The 24,290-nt window shown below is 34.4% G+C and overlaps 3 protein-coding genes across 5 annotated transcripts; 1 reads left to right on the plus strand and 2 right to left on the minus strand.

The window, feature by feature from the left end:
• Positions 1-6,480: 6,480 nt before the first annotated feature.
• On the plus strand, positions 6,481-22,777 carry LOC103485817 (dynamin-related protein 4C-like). Of its 3 annotated transcripts, none has more exons than XM_008443527.3 (4): positions 6,481-6,740; positions 9,762-10,047; positions 20,220-21,160; positions 21,502-22,777. In XM_008443527.3, exons 3-4 carry the CDS (start codon positions 20,236-20,238, stop codon positions 22,581-22,583), a joined length of 2,007 nt encoding a protein of 668 aa, XP_008441749.2. In that variant the 5' UTR covers positions 6,481-6,740; positions 9,762-10,047; positions 20,220-20,235; the 3' UTR covers positions 22,584-22,777. The 3 variants fall into 3 exon arrangements, with proteins under 3 accessions (XP_008441749.2, XP_008441748.2, XP_008441747.2); XM_008443526.3 differs by having other exon boundaries at positions 6,482-6,740; positions 10,010-10,047; XM_008443525.3 differs by lacking the exon at positions 9,762-10,047 and having other exon boundaries at positions 6,482-6,740.
• LOC103485816 (sugar transport protein 10-like) lies at positions 7,334-9,765 on the minus strand. Its single transcript, XM_008443524.3, has 4 exons — positions 9,439-9,765; positions 8,891-9,213; positions 8,181-8,810; positions 7,334-7,960 (listed from the first exon to the last, which is right to left on the minus strand). Exons 1-4 carry the CDS (start codon positions 9,569-9,571, stop codon positions 7,490-7,492), a joined length of 1,557 nt encoding a protein of 518 aa, XP_008441746.1. The 5' UTR covers positions 9,572-9,765; the 3' UTR covers positions 7,334-7,489.
• On the minus strand, positions 12,474-14,935 carry LOC103485814 (sugar transport protein 10-like). Its single transcript, XM_008443523.3, has 4 exons — positions 14,644-14,935; positions 14,138-14,460; positions 13,428-14,057; positions 12,474-13,202 (listed from the first exon to the last, which is right to left on the minus strand). The coding sequence occupies exons 1-4, from the start codon at positions 14,774-14,776 to the stop codon at positions 12,732-12,734; spliced, it is 1,557 nt and encodes a 518-aa protein (XP_008441745.1). The 5' UTR covers positions 14,777-14,935; the 3' UTR covers positions 12,474-12,731.
• Positions 22,778-24,290: the final 1,513 nt, after the last annotated feature.

Consider the following 24,290-nt stretch of genomic DNA (forward strand, 5'->3'; position numbering starts at 1 on the left):
CACATAATATTAAGACCAAACTCATACCCGATCAATTAGCCTTATTTAGGAAAACAAAGTTTGGGCACTTTCTGGACCTAAATATTGTCTTTAATGGGCCACTCATCCACTACTTATTATTAAGGGAGGTGGAAGATGAAGGAAAGGATTGTATAAGTTTCTTACTAGGGGGCATTGTTTGTACTTTCGTTAGGAGAGAGTTTAACATCATAACTGGTCTTATGGGGTCCTAAAGAGGAGTATATTCAGTTGATTGGGAATAGTCAATTATTGGAGAAGTTTTTCAAAGACAATGAGTGTATTTATGTAAGCAACTTAGAGGATATATTTTTGGAATACGAGGGTGATGACGATGATATTGTGAAATTAGCTTTAGTCTACTTTATAGAGCTATCTTTGTTAGGAAAAGATAGGTGAACCAAAGTCGACATTCGTTTTTTTCAAGATTGTTGATGATTGGACATTTAATAATTATGATTGGGGTGGGATTGTTTTTGGACGCACGCTAGGTGCCTTGAAAAGAGCCTTGGACAAGCAATATACCAAGGGAAAGAAGAAATCAACACAAACAAAAAAAATATACTATCAATGGATTTCCGCATGCATTACAGGTATGTGACTTCTTACTTCTTACTTCAAAACTTATGCATACATTTAAAATTAAACGATCGTTTAGTTATTTTAAACGACCGTTTAGTTGTTTTAAACGATCATTTAGTTATTTTAAACGATCGTTTAGTTATGTTAAACAATCGTTTAGTTATTTTTAAACGATCGTTTAGTTATGTTAAACAGTCGTTTAGTTATTTTTAAACGATTTTGAAACCACTTTTTTATATATCTATATATATCTTGTGGCACTTCCTAAACTTGTTTGTCAAATGTCCAATAGGTTTGGGCATATGAGTCTATACCGACCATCATTGGATGTGGTGTAGATAAAGTAAACGATGATGTCATACCACGAATGCTGAGGTGGGTGTGCCAACAATCACTAAAGTCCCAAACTATAAGCCAGGTTTGACTCGCCAATGGTAAGTAGCAAGCAATAGTAACTAACTTAAGGATCGCATGATTTTGTGCTTATTTCTTTGTCCTAAATACATTTTCCTTTTTCTTTTTGCAGTTGATAATTAAGACAGTCATTGAGATGACACCTGAAGAGGAGCAGTTGAAAATTGCTTCAGGTGAACTTTTTGAAAACCTCTGCTCATCTACCATTGTTCAGTTGAAGAATGGTGGTTCAAAAAGAGGAAGAGAAGTTGTTAATGATGAAGGTGACTTCAAAAAAAGTAAGAAACAGAAGTCGAAGTCTAAGATGAAAAAGGCTATTTGGAATCTCCAAGATCGAGTAGCGTTGTTGAAGGGCAACTTACTAGTATAAAATCAGATATTGACGAATTGAAGGGCATGATGTCAACCATATTGAAGCACATTGGACTTCAAAGAAAGTTTAGGAATCAAACTGTTAATTGTATTGACGTTAGTTGTTTCATATTTGGTAATTACTCATACGTTAAGTTGCATGTTCTCGCTAATTCATTTTGAGGTTCCATAGGGTGACGAATGAGACCGCAAGGGGTTTGAAGGCTTAGTAGATCATACAGTAGAAAGTGAAGAGGTGGATAATCCTAAGACCGAAGATGTTGACACAGGCGGTACCCATAATTGGTTGAGGATGCCAAAAGAGGATGACACAAGTAATGGGGCGAATCACATTGAACTTAAAAAGAAAGTTTGGTTCCATGTTCTTGCTAATATTGATGTTTAATTTCTATCATTATCCACACTAATGCATTATGAGCTTCCATATGACGACGAAGATGTTCACACCGTCGGTACACCTCCTTGGTTGAGGTTTAATATTGAGTTAGAGAAGCTAATCGATGTGTTGGAGAAGAAGGTTGAGATTGGTTGAGATGAGCCAATAGATGTCGTTGACGATGAGGTTGAAATTGAGGACAGTGGAAAAAAACTTCGTACTCATTTTGATTCAGACGTCACAAAGATAGAACCATTTTCCACTCAACGACCACACGTTTGGCCCGCCTGTAGGAAGCGTGCAAGTGTTTACCTATCAATCTCATTCATAACTCTACTTAAACAGTCTATGACATCAACCACCACCACCTCTCAGTGTGAACCATGTTTATGATCCTATGCACAAAATACTTGAAGTCGATTTAGATAAACTTCGAGCTTGGATTACAGACAAGCGTACAGACAATGAGGTGCGTGAAACCTTTCATGGAAAAAAATCGAAGATATTTTTCAGAGACTTGTTTATGTGTCGCCAACGGTTGTATATGCCATTATAATTTTTTTATTGTTATGGTTCTATACATTTAGTGCTTACTTTTGTTTCTATTAGCATTTGGATGCACTTTTTCTTTTCATTCGCTTCAAGATTAAGGCAGTCGGGATACCTTCTGCTCAAAACTTCACAACTGCAGACACAATCTTTATGGTTTGGAATTGTCACGTTACTTTATGTATGTATTTATGTTTGATATTTGTCTTTCGGTCTGATATTTGCGTTTGTATGTTTTTCTTTGCAGTGCATTTTAGTTGCGAAGTGGCCCCCTATACAAAGAATGTATTAAAGAGAATCGCCCGTTTGACTGGGAGGAAGAGTATAGTTTGGTTGTCTATGTTGTCGGGTCAAAAGAGGACTTCCAAGATCCTTGGGCAAGTGTTGATTACATTTACTCTCCATTCAATGTCCATGCCAACCATTAGGTTCTATTATGCTTGGATTTGGTAAGTTGTCAAGTCAAGGTATGAGATTCGCTTCCGTCACTTACAACTGCCGAATAGATGAGAAACATATTATTATCCATTCGAGAGTTGGTGCCAAATTTGTTAGATAGTACTGGATTCTTTGCTAGGAGAGGTAGATCATCGACATACAAGGAACCTTGGCAAGTTGTCATTGTCGACTCAATTCCACTACAACGAAATAATAGTGATTGTGGCGTATTCACCATTAAGTATTTTGAGTACATAGCTGCTGGTGTTGATTTAGATACATTATGTCAAGAAAACATGTCGTACTTCAAAAAACAATTGGCATTTCAATTATGGACCAACCCTCCTATGTATTGAATTTTGTACATAAATCACAAGTATCAATTGGCATTTCAATTAGTAGTTGTATATCATCTATGTTGCGAAATATGTACATAAATCACAAGATCAATTATTCTCTATGTTGCAAAACTACTTGTAGGTAAACGATCGCTTAATATTTTTTATGATTTTAAGAAGATCGTTTAGACTTTATTAAACGATCGCTTAAAGATATGTGCACGATCTTTTACATTAGTGTGATACATATAAAATATCGCTTAATATTCTTCACCTGAACGTTTAGGAAATTGCTTAATATTCTTTTAGATATCAGTGTGGTTTCTATAAACGGTCGCTTAATATTTTGATGTTTATTAAGAAGATTGTTTAGCCTCTACTAAACGATCGCTTAAAGACATGTGCACGATCTTTTACATTAGTGTGATACATATAAACGATCGCTTAAAGATAGGTGCTCGATGAGTATTTCTCTACACGAATGTTTTGTGATATGTATCTAAAGGAATACAAATATTAACTCAAAAGTACAAGAACCGAATGTTTTGTGATACTGTTGTCTAAACAGTTTCATGTTTGGCACAGTTAGATAACCAAGGTCAGCTTCAGTTACAAGGCATCAATAAATTTAGAACAGAAAATGCCACAATCCAGTGAACACCCTTTCTGTAATGTGGCCTTCGATCTGCGTACTGACCAAGGGCTATATATGAATCGTTCTGAATGGAGGTTCACTCTAATTGCAGTTACGAGTGAGGCAATGTATCGTGCAGGCATTTGAAGAGCTTGATTAACAAGTTTCTGCTCAACATAATTTGGCATTGAGTGGAACACGTAGATCTTGCATTTTCTCATATCAGCTGCAATCGTCAACCAGTGTTCTTTTATGTTGATGCAGCCAATCACGAAGTTGACATCTCCCCACCTTGGTTTTTGTTCAAAATCACTAACAGCTGTGTTGAAATAGTATTCCAAATCTTTTTCTACCTATATATTTAAGTGTGTTGTTGTGTCTGTCCATTCAGCTTTTTTATTCTCTGGTGTCAGCGATGGGTATCGAAAATATGTTGCCAAACAATGTAGTCTGGTTTATTGATTCCAGTCTTGAAGAACAAGTAAAAAAATTTAGTCAGAATATAATCATGCAGTTTAACTTCTATACAAACAAAAAAAATTAAAGAATAAAAACTTACTATAAACGAAAAATCTAAAATTCTGAAAGTACGCTTGCAAAGTTGCTTGAGATGCAACATTTTATTCTGCAAGTGGGATAATAGCAAATTCATGGTCTACAAAGAAAATTAAACGATTGTTTAGTGAATGAAATGAGAGTATAAGCGATCGTTTAAGAAATGTATATGTGATCGTTTACGTACTAAGCGATCGTGTAATATATATAAACGATTGTTTAGTTAATAAAAGCGATCGTTTACATATAAAATGAAATTTGGGGAGAGTACTTACGTCTCCAAGTACCCATGTGTTTTTTTCAAGCTGTTTGAAAAAAAATTTCTTTCTGATTGTGGAGACTACTATCTTTTCTTCATGAGTTGTTTTTCTTGATCTTTTCTATTTTAAGCATGCCTTCCATAATTTTGGATCCACTTGCCACATGGGATTATATCTATCTACATCTTTGATTTCGACATCTGAGACAGGTATTGTAGATTCTGATATGATCTTAGTAGATGTTGTGGGTGGATTAACTTGTTCATCTTCATCAGGCACCTTTTTATTTGCTATTTTACATAGCTTTCTTCTCTTTATTGGTTTTGTTGTTTCCTGCAATGTATGATATTAGACAAGTAACAAACTATTCATTCAAAGGACTACAAATTTGTTGTGTATACATACTAGTTGAGATTCTTCATTTGCAATTGAAATTGATGGTGGAACTTCATGACTAAAAACCAAACTTTGACTAAACTAATTTACAACAAATAAGTCCATTCCAAAAACTAGACAATTACGGATGAAAATAGTAACAAATACCCCAACCAAACATTTACAACAAATAAATTGAAAATGGGTTAGACATGAAACTCACCGAAATAAGAGAAAACGCTCGAAGTTGATTGAATGGTTAGAAGAGGAGCGACGAAATGCACTGGACGATCACCGATGAAGGGCAAGCGACGATGGCCGGAGTAGCTTCAGGTGTTTACGCGAAAGAAAAGAGAAGGGAAAGGGAACTCTACGCGAAAGAGAAGGAAAATCGATCGTGGAGAGAAGGGAAAGCAAACGTGGAAGAGGGAAAGGAAAAGAAGGGCATTTTTGTCCATTCACACCTAAATTGTCCTAAAACTCTTAGTCATTTAACCCACTTTTTTTAACCTATTTTTGGCAATTTTCCAAGAATTTCATAGAGATGGGGGATGGGAACGAAGAATGACACCTTTGTCCTACCCCGCCATGTGCCATCCTTGCTAACATACATGACTAAATTATTATTTTTCATAAAAGTTTACACAAAAAAAAAAGAATTTTTTTAATTTATAGTAATTTTGTCAAAATAATATATTAAATATTAGAAAAATTACTATAAATCACAAAAATGATAAAAATATTTATAAAAATCATTAACATTTTAGATTCTATGAATGACCAATACAAAATATTAAATTTTATTAAATTTTATAAATATTTTGATTTATTTTTACATTTGAAAATGTCCTAAATATTAGGGTTTTTCTTTAAAAAAAAATATAAAAAACCAATAAATTATTTACACTGCGTAGAACAATTCTGAAAACAGAAAAATCCTGCAAGCTAACAATGTAAAATACCAAAATTACCCCGTCAACACACGATAAATCGACCACACAAGCACAATATAGAATCGTGTAGACTTTGATACATGATCTCGAGCATACCATGTCCCCAGATGCCGCGGGATGAAAGAACATTATCATGTAGAACGTTCATGTCGATACTCTCGGCAGGAAGAGATCTGAGATAGCCTCGAGATCCTTCAAAATTCCTTTTTTACCTTCAATCTCGATTGGAATAGGTCCAAGATAGTTTCGAGATCCTTCAAATTTTCTTTTTTTATCTTCAATCTCGATCGAACTCGAGTCCGAGATTGTCCAAGAATCTTTAAATATCCTTCTATGTTCTCAGTCTCGCTTGGAAACTTCTCCGAGTTGACGCGAATTCCATATAAAAAACAAGTCTGCCTTTAGTTATTCGCTTTTGGGTATGAGAATAATAAATCGCAAAAAAAATTTAAACCACAATAACACATATGAATTTTTCGTATTTTGTTATAGGAACCATAAATATTTTTTGAAATTTATGAAGATTAACGTAAATATTATATACAAAGTTTGAGAAGTAATATAATGGCAGAAACTACGAGGAAGCCCACCCTTTGAAAAAGACATGACAAGACTCCCGAAGAGAATCAAAAGTGTGCCTAAGGCCTAAGCCATCAACTTTAGTGGTCGTCTCAAAGAAAACCCCGTTCGTATGTACGGGAAAAGGAAAAAGTTAAAAAAGCAAGGAGACATATTCATACTCTTCCTTCACCCGAAACCCAAAGCTTCAAACCCCCAATCTCTTTCTCTATATAATCACAATCGAAATAATCCCTTTACTTCTGCTTCAAAACAAATCACCATCTTCATCTTTCTCTTCCCCGTGTCTTCAAATTTGTAAGTGCATTTTATACACTTTAATGCCTTCTTTTTATCTGTGGTTTTTGCTTTTTGGAAATGGGTTCTTTTTGTTTTGTCTAAACGTTGATCTTTGATGCATTTACAGTGTCATTACATCTTTCTGTTTGTTTCCGTAGAAATTTCTGTTCAGGGGAAATGTTTTTTCGTTGGTGTTACTGTATGATCACCACCTGTTTGTGTTTATTCTTGGCGACTTTAGTTTTCTCTGCGCTTTTCTGTTTGCTTCCATGCAAAACTTTGTATGAGCTTTAGGAAGAAGGAAAGTGAAAATGGTGGAAATAAACTTGTGGGAGTGATTTGGGCATGCCAAAACACCTCCCACTCTGAATTTTCATGTTGAGAAGGAATGCTAATTAGTACTTTGCGAGGAAGCTCACTTGTAGAGTGCTTTCAGAAGGGACGATTGATTGGGAAGCACTTTGAGAGCGAGTATAAAACTAAACTTCAAAATCATGTACTTTTGTTTGTTAGTTTTTTTTTTTTTTACTAAACTGCCTATTATAATATCATTTCCTAGCACTTTCAAATATACCCATAAAAGCCCAAATTGTTGAGCATCTTAGAATGTATTCATCAAAATTGTGAGATGAGTTAACTTTATTGAGAATCAAAATTAAAACAACTCCTTACTCTCCTCTCCTTATTATAATTGTCTCATATTCTACCAAAAATCTCAGTTCCAAGGACAGAATAAAGCTCATTGCTGTATTCTTGTAACATCTAATTCAGACTCCTTTGCCATACGGCTCCATGCTAACATGATGACCAATCACTGCATCTTCTGGAATGAACTTCCCCCAAAACCAATGTGCCTTCCACACTCTGTTCATTTCCTCAATTGGTACGTTCTTGGTCTCAGGCAAGAACCAGTAAATGAAAATGGTCATAAGCGCCACAAACCCTGCAAAGAAATAGAAGAGACCGAACTTCATGTGGCAAAGCATCGACAGGAACAATTGACCAATGACAAATGTCCAAAGCATGTTCACAGACACATTTATCGCTTGTCCAGCTGATCGGATCTCTAGGGGGCAGATTTCACTTGGTACCAACCAACCCAGCGGGCCCCAAGACCATGCAAATCCTGCCACATATACGCAGATTAGAGCCAATAGGATGTCCGCATCAATACCTCCTTGCATTGATCCTTCACCATTGACTCCAAAGTTTTTCCAAATCATGCTTCCCACTGCTATCTAGGATGAATATGCAAAGTTGTGTTAGAGTTGAATAGTCTTTAAGATTTGTAGGAGAATGGAATAAAGAATATATATAAAATATTAAACATGTAGTTCAAAAGTGATATTAGAGTGGGAGGTTTGGATTCTGAACACTGAACGCTAGCAATTTTGATAAGTCTTTTAACTATCAACTTAAGCTCTTGCATTAGTGTTAGTTTAATACAGAGTTCATTACCTGGCAGATGAACATTTGAATGCCTCCTTCAAGGAACAAAAACTTTCGACCAAACTTGTCGACCGTAACAATAGATACGATTGTTGCAAGGACATTAACGGCACCGGATATAACAGCAGACATAAGTGACGCACTATCACCAAAACCTAGAGTTTTATAAAGAACAGGAGCATAAAATGTAATCACATTGATTCCTGTAAGCTGTTGGAAGAATGGGATGACGCAGCAAATGACAAGTTGAGGCCTATATTTTGGTTGCATGATGTTCTTCCATGGGTGTTGCACTTTCTTTGAAGCCTCGCACGCATCAACAAGATCTTGAAATTCCTCGTCCACATTATCCAAACCTCGAATTTTTTTCAGCATTTGTCGAGCCTTCTCCATGTCACCTCGCTCAAGGATTGAGTTAGGAGTGTCAGGTAGAAAGAATGCTCCAATGGTCATCATTATTGCTGGAACTGCTGCAAGAGCTAAAGAAAGCCTCCAACCCCAACCATCTTTAATTTGAGCCGTTCCATAGTTAACAAGATTTGCAACTAGAATGCCTATGGTAATGGCCATTTGGAAACCGATATTTAGGGCTCCTCGAATCTTTGCTGGTGCCATTTCTGACAGATATACTGGAACAGACTTCATGAAAAGAAAAGTATACTTCAAATATTGATCGTTGTGAAAGATTAGAAGGTATATGATTGTAGGATCACGATTACCTGATTGGCAAAGCCAACACCAACACCAAGTAACAAACGGCCGATGATTAGCATTTCAACATTGACAGCAGCACCGTTTAAGATTGAACCCACCAAAAACACTGAACCCCCAGTGAGCATTGACATTTTCCTTCCAAATGCCCTGGTTACTGCTGAAGCAAGGAAAGAAGCAACTAGTGCTGCCAAGTATAGTGAAGATGTGAATAACGTGAGTAACTGGCTGTCAAACTTGCAGTATTGGTTCCCTCCAGATGCCTTGGCTTGTTGTTCATAAACTGATGGAAAAAACAGCTTGAGGAAATGTTCCATTGAAGTCACCCCTCCTGAAAAGAGACGAAAAAACAAAGAAAAGAACGATATCATACAATATCACATTGGAGATGGGAGAGATCTGATGTTCTAATGTGTGTAGTTGTAGCATACTTGAGCCTTTTCTTTTCTTTGTTCATTTAAAAGTTTGAATTTCACTTAAAAAGCCAAAAGACACGAACACCCAACATTTCTTAGATGTTTTTAGACATAAAAGATGAGTTGAACACGGTGCTAACCAGAAATTCCAAGATCATATCCAAAGATGAGACCACCCATCGCGGCAACCAGACAAGTGACAATAACAAAACTATTGACACCTCCTTCATAGTGTGTACCACCACCTTGCGAAACAAATCCACCTCCTGCCATCTTTTTTCTTTTCTCTTAATTGTCTACTTTTTAATCCAAGATCATATATAGAGAGATTTTTTTTTTGTTATTTTCAACAAAAAAAAATTAAAAACTGAAATGAAATGCACACATAAAGAAGAAAAAAGAAAAGGATAAAAGAAAAAGAAATCCTTGTTTCTTAAGTTTTATTTTTCATTATTTTCTACAGTTTGAAACAAGAGTTGAGTTTTATATATGGCATTCAAGTGGTTGTTAATGGCTGGGGTTTGAAGAATTTGTGGATCTCATAACGACTTGTGCTGTAATTAAGGCTGTTAATTGGTTTTGAAAGTAGTTGAAAGCGATTTTAAGTGGCTGATAATTTTTACTCATTCAAGCTTCTTGACGTATTTACAATTCTGCCATTCAAATTTTAGCTACCTGTATTTTACAAAGTCCATTTGTTCTCAATTCTAGGACCAGCCTCATCTGCACCACATCAAACTTTCCAAAGGGTACCGATTTACATTTACACTGCATTTATTTGATTGTCTACTAAACACTATCCTATCTAACTTAGTTTTTTTTCCTGGTTCATTGAAGATGTTTTAGTCAAATACAACGTTAGAGGATTAATTTTATACTACTAAGATACACTAATGGTAGTTCATTTTTATTGTCAACTTGGAATTTTGTGATCTCTAATCAACAAGTTGAGTATCATTATCTTTTAGCACAACAATTGGTGAATGGTGGATCGAACCTCCTACATCTATGATGGAAGATCAACTCTATTACCATTGAGCTAAAGTTACTTTGTCAAACTGGGTATCATTGTTTCTTATAAAAAAAAAAAAAGAAAAAAAAACTAAGTTGGATATCTTTAATGGATCATGGTAACGATAAAGCCTTTAACCTTATGCCTCTCTTTTCAAACCATTTCTTTAGTTAAGGATCTTAGGTCTTTATCTAAGTATTTGCAAGATTACCATAAGATTTAATTTAATTTGAAATTATTATAAAAGAATGTAAATCCTAATTTATTAAATAAAACACAAAAAATAATCTATGGATACTTTCCTAAAAAAAACCCTACTACATGCAAGAGACAAAAACCAACGAAACAAAATAACATAAATATTGTAGGGTTTGAAAACACTTTTGACCTCTAAACTTAAAATAATAATAATAATAATAATATAGTTTATATACTTTTATAACTTTAATAAGTAATAATTTAGTCCTTATATTTTATCATTCATAATGATAGGTTTGCCCCTATTGTCAAAAGTATTATTAAGTTCTAATGAAATTATTACATGTAGATTGACAAATTAAGTACCAAATACGTCGCTACTTAATAAGATTTGACACTTAATGTTGTGAGATTTATCATGGTAAGGACTAAATTTTTATATATTAAAAATTTGATGATTAAATTGTTACAAAATTAAAAGTGCTTATTAAATCATTACAAACTAAACTTTAACGATGAAAATTGTTACTTCTATAAAAGTCTAGGGATGAAAAATCTAGGGATGAAAGAGTCTTTCTAATCTAATATTAACTAATGGAAAAATATAAACACATCTAGCAAATTTATGGATATTTTAGTCAATATAATTTATAGTACAAATATTTTGAAGGCTAAATAACATATTTTTAGTTCAACGTAGAGAATCCAAACCTTTGATCTCTTGGTTGAAAGTTTATGTTTTATAGAAATTAACCAATGTTTATATCACTTGTGGTTTTTGAACTTTCACAAAAGTAATGATTTAGATCTAAATTTCAGTTTGAAATAATTGAGGTCCTTTTTGGTAATTATTTACCTTTTGTTTTTAGAGTCTGATTTTCTTACTATAGTTTGCATTTTTCATAACTAAAAGAGTTAAATTTTTAGACAATAAAAAGAAGTTTTTAAAACTTTTTTTTTACTGCTTGGCTTTTTAAAACATTAGTAAAAATTATTAATGAAACAACCAAAAATTATAGATGGAATTAGCGAATCTAAATTTAATCCTTACATAGAGAAATTATATCAAAGTTAGTTTTCACTTTGAAATTTTTTTACAAATGACGAAGTAAAATAAAATATTTATAAAATATAATAATATTTTAGATTTTATACATTGACATTGATAATAATTTATAAACATTTTCGATCATTTTGCTATTTTTTAAAAATGCTCTTTTAAACTTTTTTTAATTACGTAACATTTTAACTTTTGTAGTTTATTATAAGAATTTTTTATTTTCCAAAGAACGGAAGAAACGGACTCTCTTTAAAGAGAAAAGATCGAGTAAGTAATGAAAAATAGAATTACAGGAAAACCCCTCGAAAACAACGAAAATCCTTTGTCCTTTGCATAACCACGACATCCTCCAATAAAGAATGGCGAGCCTTGTTTCCCTATAGGACAAAAGGCGACGAAAGCAGAACGAGACACAATAAGAGCTCTCCAAAAGCATAAGTACACAAACCATCTACATATTTGTGTTCATTCTGAGATTCCTCTGTTTCCTTTGCTCTTTTCTATTGGCTTTTAATAAAAAATCTTACGAAAATCAGTTCGAGAGGAATTTTATCTTTTTTTTTTTCTTTACACGTCAGTTGGTGTTTCTGCTATGAATATGATCACTACATGTTTGATTATCTTCTCGGATTATCTAAATTTCCTCTGTTTGTTTCTGTTTGGTTTCTTCCTAGAGAACTTCATATGAGCTTTAGGAAGAAGGAAAGATAAAATTATGGGAAAAAACTTGTGTGAGTGCTTTGGTCATGGTAAAACACCTACCACTCTAAATTTTCATATTGAGAAGGAATATAAATTCCTTTTTGAGAAAAATTCAAAATCATTCTCAACTGCTTTGTGACGAAGCACAGTTGTGGAGTGCTTTTACTGGAAGTGATTAATTATGAAGCACTTTGAAATCAATATAGAACCAAACATCATAATCCTATTTTTTACTCAACTGCTTATTTATAACATCATTACAAAGCACTCTCAAAGGCACCCATAAAAGCCCAAATTGAGCATCTTAGAATGAGTTAGGCAAAATTGTGAGATATGTCTACATTCATTAAGAATCAAAATTAAGACAACTCTCTTCTTATTGTAATTATCTCATATCCTACCAAAAATCTAAGTTCCAAACACAGAACAAATCTTATTGCTGTGTTGCTGCAACTTCTAAGTCAGACACCTTTGCCAAAGGGTTCCATACTAACATGAGGACCAATCACTGCATCTTCTGGAATGAACTTCCCCCAAAACCAATGTGCCTTCCACACTCTGTTCATTTCCTCGATTGGTACATTCTTGGTCTCAGGCAAGAACCAGTAAATGAAAATGGTCATAAGCGCCACAAACCCTGCAAAGAAATAGAAGAGACCAAACTTCATGTGGCAAAGCATCGACAGGAACAATTGACCAATGACGAATGTCCAAAGCATGTTCACCGACACATTTATCGCTTGTCCAGCTGATCGGATCTCTAGCGGGCAGATTTCACTTGGTACTAACCAACCCAATGGGCCCCAAGACCATGCAAATCCTGCCACATATACGCAGATTAGAGCCAATAGGATGTCTGCTTCTACTCCTCCTGACATTGATCCTTCACCATTAACTCCGAAGGTCTTCCATATCATGCTTCCAACTGCAACCTAGGATTATGCAAAGTTGTGTTAGAGTTGGATAGTCTTTAGGATTTGAAGGAGTGTGAAATAAAGATTTTTTGGGGCAAGTAATAGGAATATATTAAATATGTTGGTCAAAACGATGTTTGAGGTTTTGATTTTCAACTCCAATACCAGTATTTTGAATATATTGGTCTTAGACCTATCAACTTGAGCTCTTGAATTAGTGTTAGTTCAATGTAGTTCATTTACCTGGGAGATGAACATTTGGGCACCTCCTTCGAGAAACAAAAATTTTCGACCAAACTTGTCAACTGTGACAATAGATACGATTGTTGCAAGGACATTAACAGCACCGGATATAACAGCAGACATAAGTGAAGCACTGTCACCAAAACCCAGAGTTTTGTAGAGAACAGGAGCATAAAATGTAATCACATTGATTCCTGTAAGCTGTTGGAAGAATGGGATGACGCAGCAAATGACAAGTTGAGGCCTGTATCTTGGTTGCATGATGTTCTTCCATGGGTGTTGCACTTTCTTTGCTGCCTCACATGCATCAACGAGTTCTTGAAATTCCCCATCCACATTTTCCAACCCTCGAATTTTTTTCAACATCTGCCGTGCCTTCTCCATGTCGCCTCGCTCGAGGATTGAGTTAGGAGTGTCAGGTAGAAAGAATGCACCAACGGTCATCATTATTGCTGGAACTGCTGCAAGAGCCAAAGAAAGCCTCCAACCCCAACCATCTTTAATTTGAGCCGTTCCATAGTTAACAAGATTTGCGACTAGAATGCCTATGGTAATGGCCATTTGGAAACCGATATTTAGAGCTCCTCGAATCTTTGGAGGTGCCATTTCCGATAGATAAACTGGAACAGACTGCATTATAGGCAAAGGAAACTTCAGATATTGATTGGTATGACAGATTAGAAGATATATGAGTGTAGGATCACAATTACCTGATTGGCAAAGCCAACACCAACACCAAGTAACAAACGACCGATGATTAGCATTTCAACATTGACGGCAGCACCATTTAAGATCGAACCCACCAAAAACACTAAACCCCCAGTGAGCATTGACATTTTCCTTCCAAATGCCCTGGTTACTATTGAAGCAAAGAAAGAAGCGACTAGTGCTGCCAAGTATAGTGAAGATGTAAATAGTGTGAGTAACTGGCTGTCAAACTTGCAGTATTGGTTCCCTCCAGATGCCTTGGCTTCTTGTTCATAAACTGATGGAAAAAACTGCTTGAGGAAATGTTCCATTGAAGTCACCCCTCCTGAAAAGAGACAAAGAAAAGAACAATATCGTACCATATCATATTGGAGATTTGGAGATTTGTTCTAACGTGATGGTTGTAGCATACTTTAGCCTTTACATTTCTTTATTCATTAAAAAGTTTGAATTTCACTTCAAAAAGACAAAAAACCGAGACATAAAGAGAGTAGAAAACAATGCTAACCAGAAATTCCAAGATCATATCCAAAGATGAGACCGCCCATTGCAGCAACCAAACAAGTGATAATAACAAAAGTATTTACATTTCCCTCGTGGTGCGTTCCACCACCTTGAGAAACAAATCCACCTCCCGCCATCTTTTTGGTTTTCTTTGAATTTTCTAATTTTTAACCCAAGATTTTCTTTTTCTTGTTTTACAACAAAAAAGTATACACAAAAATGGGAAAAGAAAAAAAGAAAAAAAAAAAAACAAGCCCCTTGTTTCTCAAGGTTTAGATTCCATTATTCTGAAGAGTTTAGATTAAGAATTGAGGTTAATATAAGGAATTGAAATGGCTAATAATGGGTGGGTTTGTAGAATTTGTGGATCTCATAACAACATTTTGCTATAGTTAAGGCTATAGATTTGTCTTAATGGTTGCTGACTGTGACTATGATTGGTTGATGATTTTACTCAACCAAACTTTTTGGGTATTTTAAAAGTGTGCTAATCCATCTAAACTTTATCCTCTAAAATTGGAACCTTGACCAGCATGGATCTCTCTTTACTATGAAATTTCCTTTTTTTGGCCATGATTTTAATTCTTGCATTTCTTATTGCGAATTTGGTAAATAAAATTAAAGGCTCAATATTAAATCTTTGCCTTTAATGTTCAGAATTTAGATATGTTCTGGATAGTCCCTTATCATTTCATCTTTTCAAAGAGTCTAAATTAATTTTCTTCCAAATTATCATCTCTCTTTTAGATTGAAATGGACGCCATAATTTTGGAATTCCGTTATGCTGATCCATTTATCTCAATCTATGCACTCATCAGTTTTTTCTTCAATTGATTTAAATTATCAAAAACCGATGTCAGGGTTATTAATTCCTTCTTGGAATATTTTTGGAATAAATTGATTTTAGATTAAAGACTAAATTGTAATCAATACTCCTAAAAATTGTACTTGTGTCAAATCATCTTCGTCCCTAAAAGGAATTTAACCAATTTTTTTTTATTTTAAGTATTTCAGATTTTTTTTTGCTGTGATTTCTTTCTATCATTTTTTTCTTTTACTTTCCTTTTTTTACGTCGTTTAGATTTGAGTTACCAAAATCTGATGCTTTTCTGTTTTTTCTTTTTCACTGCAATCTCTTTCCTTCATCATTCTTTTACTCATCTTTTTTTACATCGTTTAGATTAGAGTAACAAAATCTAAAAGATCATGTATAAAAAATATTGAAAAAAATTGTTTAGTTTGAAGTAGCCAAATGATCGTGTAAAAAAAATAAACGATTGTGTACCAAAAAAATTTTAAAAAAATCGTTAGCCAAATTTAAACGATCGTGTACCAAAGAAGCTTGAAAAAATAAACGATCGCATAAACAAATCTAAATGATCGTGTACCAAAAGAATTATGAAAAAAATTTCTTTAGCTAAATCTAAACGATCATGTATCAAAATTTGAAAAAACAATTAAAAAAATAAATCATTTAGATTTGGATAGCCAAATCTAAATCCTAAACCCTATCCAAACCTAAACGATCATATAACTAAATCTAAACGATCGTGTAACCAAAGGATTATATAGTGTAAATAATTTGTCGGTTTGTTATATTTTTTAAATAATAATAATAATAGGGGCAGTTTGGGAGAAGAGAACCTTTAGGGGCAGTTTGACATTTATAGTTAGTTTTAGAAGAGAACCTTTATGGGTAGTTGAGAAGAGTTGAGTTATGGAAGGATTAGGGTTGGTTATGATAAATTTATAGTTAGTTTTAGATGAGAACCTTTAGGGGCAGTTTGGGAGAAGAGTTCAGTTATGGAAGGATTAAGGTTACGTGGGTGGGGTTATGATAGATTTTTTTTTTTCTAAATTCAACACAAATTGCATATTTTTTTATTTACCAAATCGTAAGACAATTTGCTTTACTTTATGTCGCCGACGTCCATATTGAACATTATTAAATTAGTAGTTACGTTCTATAAAATTGTCTTTCTTTTTACTGATACACATACCTCATAAACATTGAAATCAAGCAAATAACACTTGGAAATGCGAATTAGGTGAAACAGAACTTCATTAATACGAAAAAAAAAAATCAAAACAGTTTTGTGGAAAAGAATTACCAACAAAAGTTAAATACATTTAACGATCGAAGTTAAAAAAAAAAAAGGTCAGGCGGTGGAACTACAACAACATTCAAATGTCTTTTCGTAGAAGCATCGTGTAATAGTCCATCTTCTCGACAGGTATTTCAAGGAAACCTCTCATGTCGACAAGCTACGCATCAATATCCACGTGTAGCGTGCCATGTCGAATCTACTTAGCCCAGGGATAACATGCAACTGTCGAACGACTTTCTGGCAGGTTGCGGTTTCATCCTACAGTGCTACCTTGGGCCACTTGGAAATGGTCCCCAGTTGGTCATTTGCATATTTCATCGCATCATAAAGTCAATAGTTTCCATATGCTGCCCTCCTTGCTTCCTCTTTGATTCGCTTGATTCCATTCTATAGTCGGACGCTCGACTAGGTTGTGGGGTCCGTACATCCTCATGCGACATGTTAAAGCCCTGGTTGTACATAGTATGGATGGCCATATCATTTCCATCATGAGGTGGAAATCCCTTATACCCACTAGGTGCATTTGACTCAACGTCGATGAATGTCTCTGCACGTCCTCTCGTTGCCTTATCTTTTTCGAACACATACGACAGTTTATCGTAATAGGGAAAGGCTTGTTGAGGAGGCCCTTAGCTGTAAGATGGATCTGTGTAAAAAAAAAAAAAATCAAAGTATTTGCCAGTTTGATCTGCGACTAAACATAAATAACGGTTCAAAGTTTTTTTTTTTTTTTTTGCCTACCTTGACCCAGTTGTCGAATAAGTCATTCTCAGCAATTATGCACTTAGCATCATCATTCCAATCGAACCCACTACATGAGGGTCCCTGCATTTTTGCTATTGCCAAAAAGATCAACAAGTTTATGGACCAATCATCTAAGAAAATCGACAAGTCTAAGGATTAAAGTTTAAGCATGTAATAGAAATAATAAATGGATAAAAGTTACAGCCGGGAACATGTATACTAAAAGTCAAGAAAATTGAATTTGTTTCCATAAATTAAATTTCCTTGTCAAAATCTTATGTGGACACTTCTCTTAAAACGTACCAAATATTAAGAGGTATTTAACGATTAACACATGCTAAACTACTAACATACAACCTTATTAAATGATTGACTTAATGTATGAATGGCAAAATGGTTTAGCTAAGTTAGGTCTAATTGCAAGCATACACGATCTAATTTCAGATTATTTCAAGTATCGAACCCACATGACCAACAGTAGTTAAAATTGGTTGTGGATGTGACTTAATGAAACCAAAGGTAGCCGAAGTAATTTTGTGTTGTGAATAGACTATAATGCTATTTTAAATAGTAAACGACGATGATCAATTAGGGCTAACAATACTTTAACATTTTGGGCTCTACAGCAAAAGTGATGTTAACGTAGTACACCAAAACAATGAAGTATGCATGAGTAGAAATCTATACATATTCGGTCTTGTACCAAGTTCCTTTAGGAGTTCTAAGAAGCTACGACCTAATACTCCCATGGGTAGACAAAACTAGACTATTTAAAGTTCAATTTCTTTACCCTATGGTGCTCTCCTTATTCCTAAAGTGACATGATTTTTCTTATTCTTAGGCTTTAAGTCTCGTATCCTTTTGTGAAATGCATCTACACCCTAGCCTTTCCAACATTGGAATTACAATAGTTTGCTAAATTAAGTGATCGAGTTTTTTTACCATAGCTTTTGTTAAAATCAACAAAGAGGATGCAAAAGCAGCAAAGTGGAGTGAACACATCAGTACTTAAACCATACAAACCCTAAAGAAAAAATTGCAACTAAGCTAACTTGACGGCTTTATAGTTTAATAAAAATAATCTGGAAAAAAATGTAAAAAGTGAGACTTAAACTTAGATCTAGAAGAGTTGAGAGAAAGTTCCACCTCTATGTTAACTTCTAATATTGATATTATTTAGTTTATGTTGTATATATTATATAAAGAGTATAAAGTTGAAGACTCGTGAGAGGTGTGTGTACATGTCAATCACTTCCACCTCTTAAAAGATATTTTATGTGCTCTATTACCGCATCTCTTAGCAAGCAAGAAAAAAAAATCAGATCATTTTTCAAAGTATAATAACACTATAAAATTTTTTTAAAAAATAAAAAGTCTGAAAGGATTCTTGACCTTCATTGCAATCTAAACAAAAACCAAACTTTGCTTGCCGCAAAGCTTTCGATTTATGAGATCTTGGAGACAAGAAATAGACAATCAATAAGCATAAGAACTTTTCTTTTCTCCACTCTTTATTCCTCTCCTTTTCTTTTTGCAAAACAATATGCCACTAGCAATGGCTTCATAAGCGTTCTTATTTATCAATTTTTCTGTTTGTTTATAATTTAGTTTCGTATAGTTGCAAATATACAATTAGATCTAAAGTATTAGCAAATATATAAACACGATGTACAAGAATTTGCACATATGGCAAAATTTAGATTAAACTTTCATAGTCTAGCAATGATAGGCTATACTACTAATAGGATTCTACATTAGCGAAGTTCATTAGTTGCAATAGAGTATGTCACCGATAAGTTTGCTATATTTGTAATTCTTAAAAAATGTTGTTATACACTAAAATATTGATATTAAATGTGGAACCCATTGTGATTATTCTTTAGTTCTTAAGATAGAAAAACCGAAGAAAGAGTCTTTGGTAGGTTGGTTAACCATTTCTCATCTCTTCCTCCCTTAAATTCAAATTACCATACAAAATTAATTTCACATTTGAAAACGTTTTCAATTATTTTTTTTCTAAACTTTCTACATTTTTATATGTTAGCTTTATCATTTTTGTCTCTAAACTTTCATGTAGTATTTGAAATTAACTAACATGGGTTAATCTAGTGGTGAAAAGGAAACACGGTCTCAATAAAATAGTTAAGAGGTTAGATATTTAATCCATCGTGGTCACTCATCTAGGAATTAATTTCCTACAAGTTTTCTTGACACTCAAGTATTAGTTAATGTGCACATAAATTGGTACGGACAATAGAAAAAAATATATGAAATTTAAAACGTATCTTATAGGTTCCTAAATTGTCTAATAGGTAACTTTCAAAATGTTAAATATCCAAATTTTCAATTTTAAGTCTAATAGAACCTTGACATATTCAAATCTATTGGACATAACATTGCATTTTGTGACATAAAATATTAAGCTTTTAATTTTATACCATTAGATTCATAAACTATAAAAATGTTCGAATAGTTCATGGACTTATTAGACAGACCAAAAATTTAAATTTAAAGACTTTGGGAACTTATTTCTTGAGTATAATAAAATAAAACACTTTTGAAATAAAAATATAATACAACATTCAAACTGAAATAAAATAAGGAACAGGAACCAATATTGAAATGATTATTATATATAAATATACTTACTCATGATGAATAAGAAAGTCTAAACTTGTTTATAATCTCTCTCTTTTCAAATTCTAACTATGTCTTCTTGCCACAACAGAGCCTGCAGGCAAAGAATGGCACAGTACAGTAATGGTAGCTCATCTGTTCATCAAGGAGAATCAAGCTGCCTCAGCCATTCAGTATCGGTTCCACCCCTGATCATCTCCTACAATGATCGCATTCGTCCTCTCCTTGATGCTGTTGACAAGCTTCGTCACCTCATGATCATGAGAGAAGGCATCCAACTGCCTACCATAGTTGTTGTTGGTGATCAGTCATCCGGTAAGTCAAGTGTCCTCGAGTCGTTGGCTGGGATCAGCCTACCTCGAGGTCAGGGCATCTGCACCAGGGTCCCTCTGATAATGAGGCTCCAAAACCATCCTGATCCCGAACCCGAGCTTGTTTTGGAGTACAATGGGAAAAAGATCCACACCGACGAATCCTTCATTGCTGAAGACATCTGTACAGCTACAGAGGAGATTGCTGGCAGTGGCAAAGGAATATCGAAAGCGCCATTGACTTTGATTGTGAAGAAAAATGGTGTTCCTGATCTTACAATGGTTGATCTCCCTGGAATTACAAGAGTGCCTGTTAAAGATCAGCCTGAAGACATTTATGACCAAATAAAAGATATAATCATGGAACATATCAAGCCAGAAGAGAGCATCATCTTGAATGTCTTGTCTGCGACGGTTGATTTTCCAACTTGTGAATCGATACGGATGTCTCAAAGTGTCGACAAGACGGGAATGAGAACGTTGGCAGTTGTGACTAAGTCTGACAAGGCACCAGAAGGCCTACACGAGAAGGTCACCACGGATGATGTCAGTATCGGCCTTGGTTATGTTTGCGTTAGGAACCGAATTGGCAATGAGACATATGAGGAAGCTCGGGTTGCAGAAGCCAAATTGTTTTCAACTCATCCTCTTCTCTCCAAAATTGACAAATCTGTTGTGGGCATTCCAGTCTTGGCTCAGAAGTTGGTGCAAATTCAAGCAGGTACCCAAACTAATTCCTGACTCAAAAGCTAGGTTCCGTTAGATAACCATTTTGTTTTAGAAAATCAAGTTTATTTTCTCTAAATAGTGTACCATGATTTTCATCTTTCTTAAATAAAAAAGTTGAATTCTTTACTAAATTTTAAAAGCAAAAACAAGTTTTAATACTTTTTTTAGTTTTCAAATTTTGACTTGGTTTCAAAATTTGACTTGGTTTTGAAAACATCGATAGAGAGTAGATAACAATGCAAGAACTTTAGATGTGAAAAGGGTGTTTATAGATTTTCATAAACTAAAAACTATTACCAAACGGAACCTGATGTGATATGTCAATCTTGTTAGGTAGCATAGCAAGATGCATGCCGGAAGTGATCAAGCAAATTAATGAGAAGTTAGCTACAAATATTGCTGAGCTCAACAAGATGCCGAAGAAACTATCGACAGTTGCTGAGGCAATGACAACATTTATGCAGATCATTGGACAAGCGAAAGAGTCCCTTCGAAAAATTCTCCTTCGGGGAGAGTATGATGAGTTTCCCAATGATGAAAAGATGCATTCGACAGCCAGGATGGTTGAAATGATCAATCAGTTCTCTAATGAGCTTCACAAGTGCATCGGAACTGACGACACTGCCAACTTTCTAATAGAAGAGATCAAAGTCTTGGAGGAATCCAGAGGCATTGGACTTCCCAATTTTCTCCCCCGAGCCGCCTTCCTCTCGATTCTGCAGAGGAAAGTGAACTTAATATCAAATTTACCTGTTGAGTTTGTGATGAAAGTTTGGGATTACATTCAGGTCATTGTCCTTGCCGTGTTGATGCACCATTCTGAACACTATCCACAGCTCCAGCAGCCCATCAGACGAGCAGGGAAAAGTGTCGTCGAAAGGATGAAAGATCGATCGATCAGTTGGATAACAGAGGTTGTAGAAATGGAGAAGCTCACCGACTACACCTGTGATGCAGCATACACAACAGAATGGAACAAGCTCATGACCCAGCAACAGACATTCTTAAATCAGGTGCTGGTAAGTGATTACCGCCCAGCTACTGTGTTCCTCGAGGGGTTTGGAAAAATCGAAGTTGGGAATTTGTGGGAGCATCCAGACGTTCTTCAGCAGGCTTTTGATCTGAAGATGAGGATGACAGCATACTGGAAGATTGTATTGAGGAGAATGGTGGACAGCACGGCACTGTACTTGCAGTACGGTGTGCAGAATCTGGTGAACAAGGAGATCGAGAAGGAGACAATCGGGGAGCTGATGAGTCCGTCTGGGGGCGGGATCGAGAGGTTGTTGGAGGAGTCACCATCGTTGTCAGTGAAAAGGGAGAAGCTGAAGAAGAGTATCAAGTTACTAAAGGAATCCAAGGACATTGTTGGGAGCATTGTGGATTCTGTTTCTGTCTCTTACAGTGATCAGTGAATGAAGTGATTTCATTTCATGGTAGTTTCCATTTTAAATGCTTTGGAGTTTGTCTTTTATAATGTAGTTTTCACTTTCACTTGTGTTTTCTTCAATGTACTTGTCCGGAGTATCTAATGAAAGCTAAGGATGCTTAAATCTAAATCACATAATTTCAATTAATTAAGGTATATATTATCGATTAGAACGTCAAAGTCTAGATATGTGTGTTATTTTCAAATTTAAGCTCAGCCATATTATTAAAGTAATGAAACTATTTTATTTTCAATGTAATCATTTTGAAAACAAATTTCCAAGTTACTTTTATTAACATAATAATTAAGTTTTAAAATAATATAATTAAACTAACCATTTTAATTTTGAATTTAATTATATTTGAATTGTAAATTTGAAACCAGCAATAGCTCTAAAACAATCTCTCTATTTCTATAACAACTCTCTATTAGTTTTTGCTCCTTGAATGGAACCACGCAAGATTCTCTATGTTCATCTTCTTCATACTTGCTTGAGGTCTTCTTCATATCCTTGAACAAATGGCATCAGAAATTTAGGGAGAAAGATAAGAGAGAATTGAGAGAATCGAGAGAATCATAGAGTAAAGCTTAAGGTTGTGTGTTAGCTAAGAAGCATAAGCACTTGTATGATGACCAAGTGTCAATGTCGGAGACATAGTTAGGACACTTCAAGGATATGAAACCCGCATATTTAGGAAGAATTTTTTTGCTAAAACTAACATTTTAAAAGCCCAAATACCTACCCCAAAGACAGACCATCAACCCCACATGTTAGGCTTATTATTATTGTCTCTGCCCTTTTCTTCCTAAAAAACATGACTCCACGTCCAAAAGGTCACACCCCAACATTCATGTCCAAACCTTCACGTTTATTAATGAATTCTATGGTGTTTAAGGTGTTATTTTGATGTTTTCGTATCAAATATTTCATGATATATTTATATGCATGACATATATTTAATTTTTTAATAAAAAATAATGTAACCCTAACGTATTGTGTCCTACTTTTAATTGAAAATAGACGTGTTTCTGTGTCGCATTTTATTGTTTGTGCTTCATAATGTGTTAGTAAGTTACTGTAGTTTCATACAATTTAATTGTGTGTTGTGCGATAAAATGCTTAGTATGTGATGAAATGAAGGGAATGGTGACGCATTACAAATTTTTCAATTCAAATCTGAGTGAACTAAATAGGTTCCGGGTGAGTTCAAGGTCGAATGCAGGGAAATTGTTGCCATTTAGTATGAGTTAAGATTTCAACCTTTTGCAATATAAACTACAAATAATTTGAGTAAAGTTGTGTTATGCATTCTAAATTAAATTAAGGGATAGTTGCAAATTTAGCAATTATATTCAAAATAATTAAGTATATAGCAACATTTTAAAAAAATTGCAAATATAGCAAAATCTGTCAAAATCTATCGATGATAGGAGTCTATCACCGATAGACTATGTAGTAAATATTGGTCTATCACTGATAAACCATAAGAGTCTATCAACGATAGAAGTGTATCACTGATAGATTTTGCTATATTTGCAATTTTTTTAAAATATTGCTACATACTTAATAATTATTCTAAAAATTGCTACCTATTATAATTACCCTTAAATTAAATACTACTATCTTGGTGATATGTGATGGGCATGTATGGAAAGAAAACAATCAGTCTCATAGTTAAGTAGGCATGAAAAT

This window comes from Cucumis melo, chromosome 5 (assembly GCF_025177605.1).
Source record: "Cucumis melo cultivar AY chromosome 5, USDA_Cmelo_AY_1.0, whole genome shotgun sequence".
In the NCBI taxonomy this organism is placed as follows: domain Eukaryota; kingdom Viridiplantae; phylum Streptophyta; class Magnoliopsida; order Cucurbitales; family Cucurbitaceae; genus Cucumis; species Cucumis melo.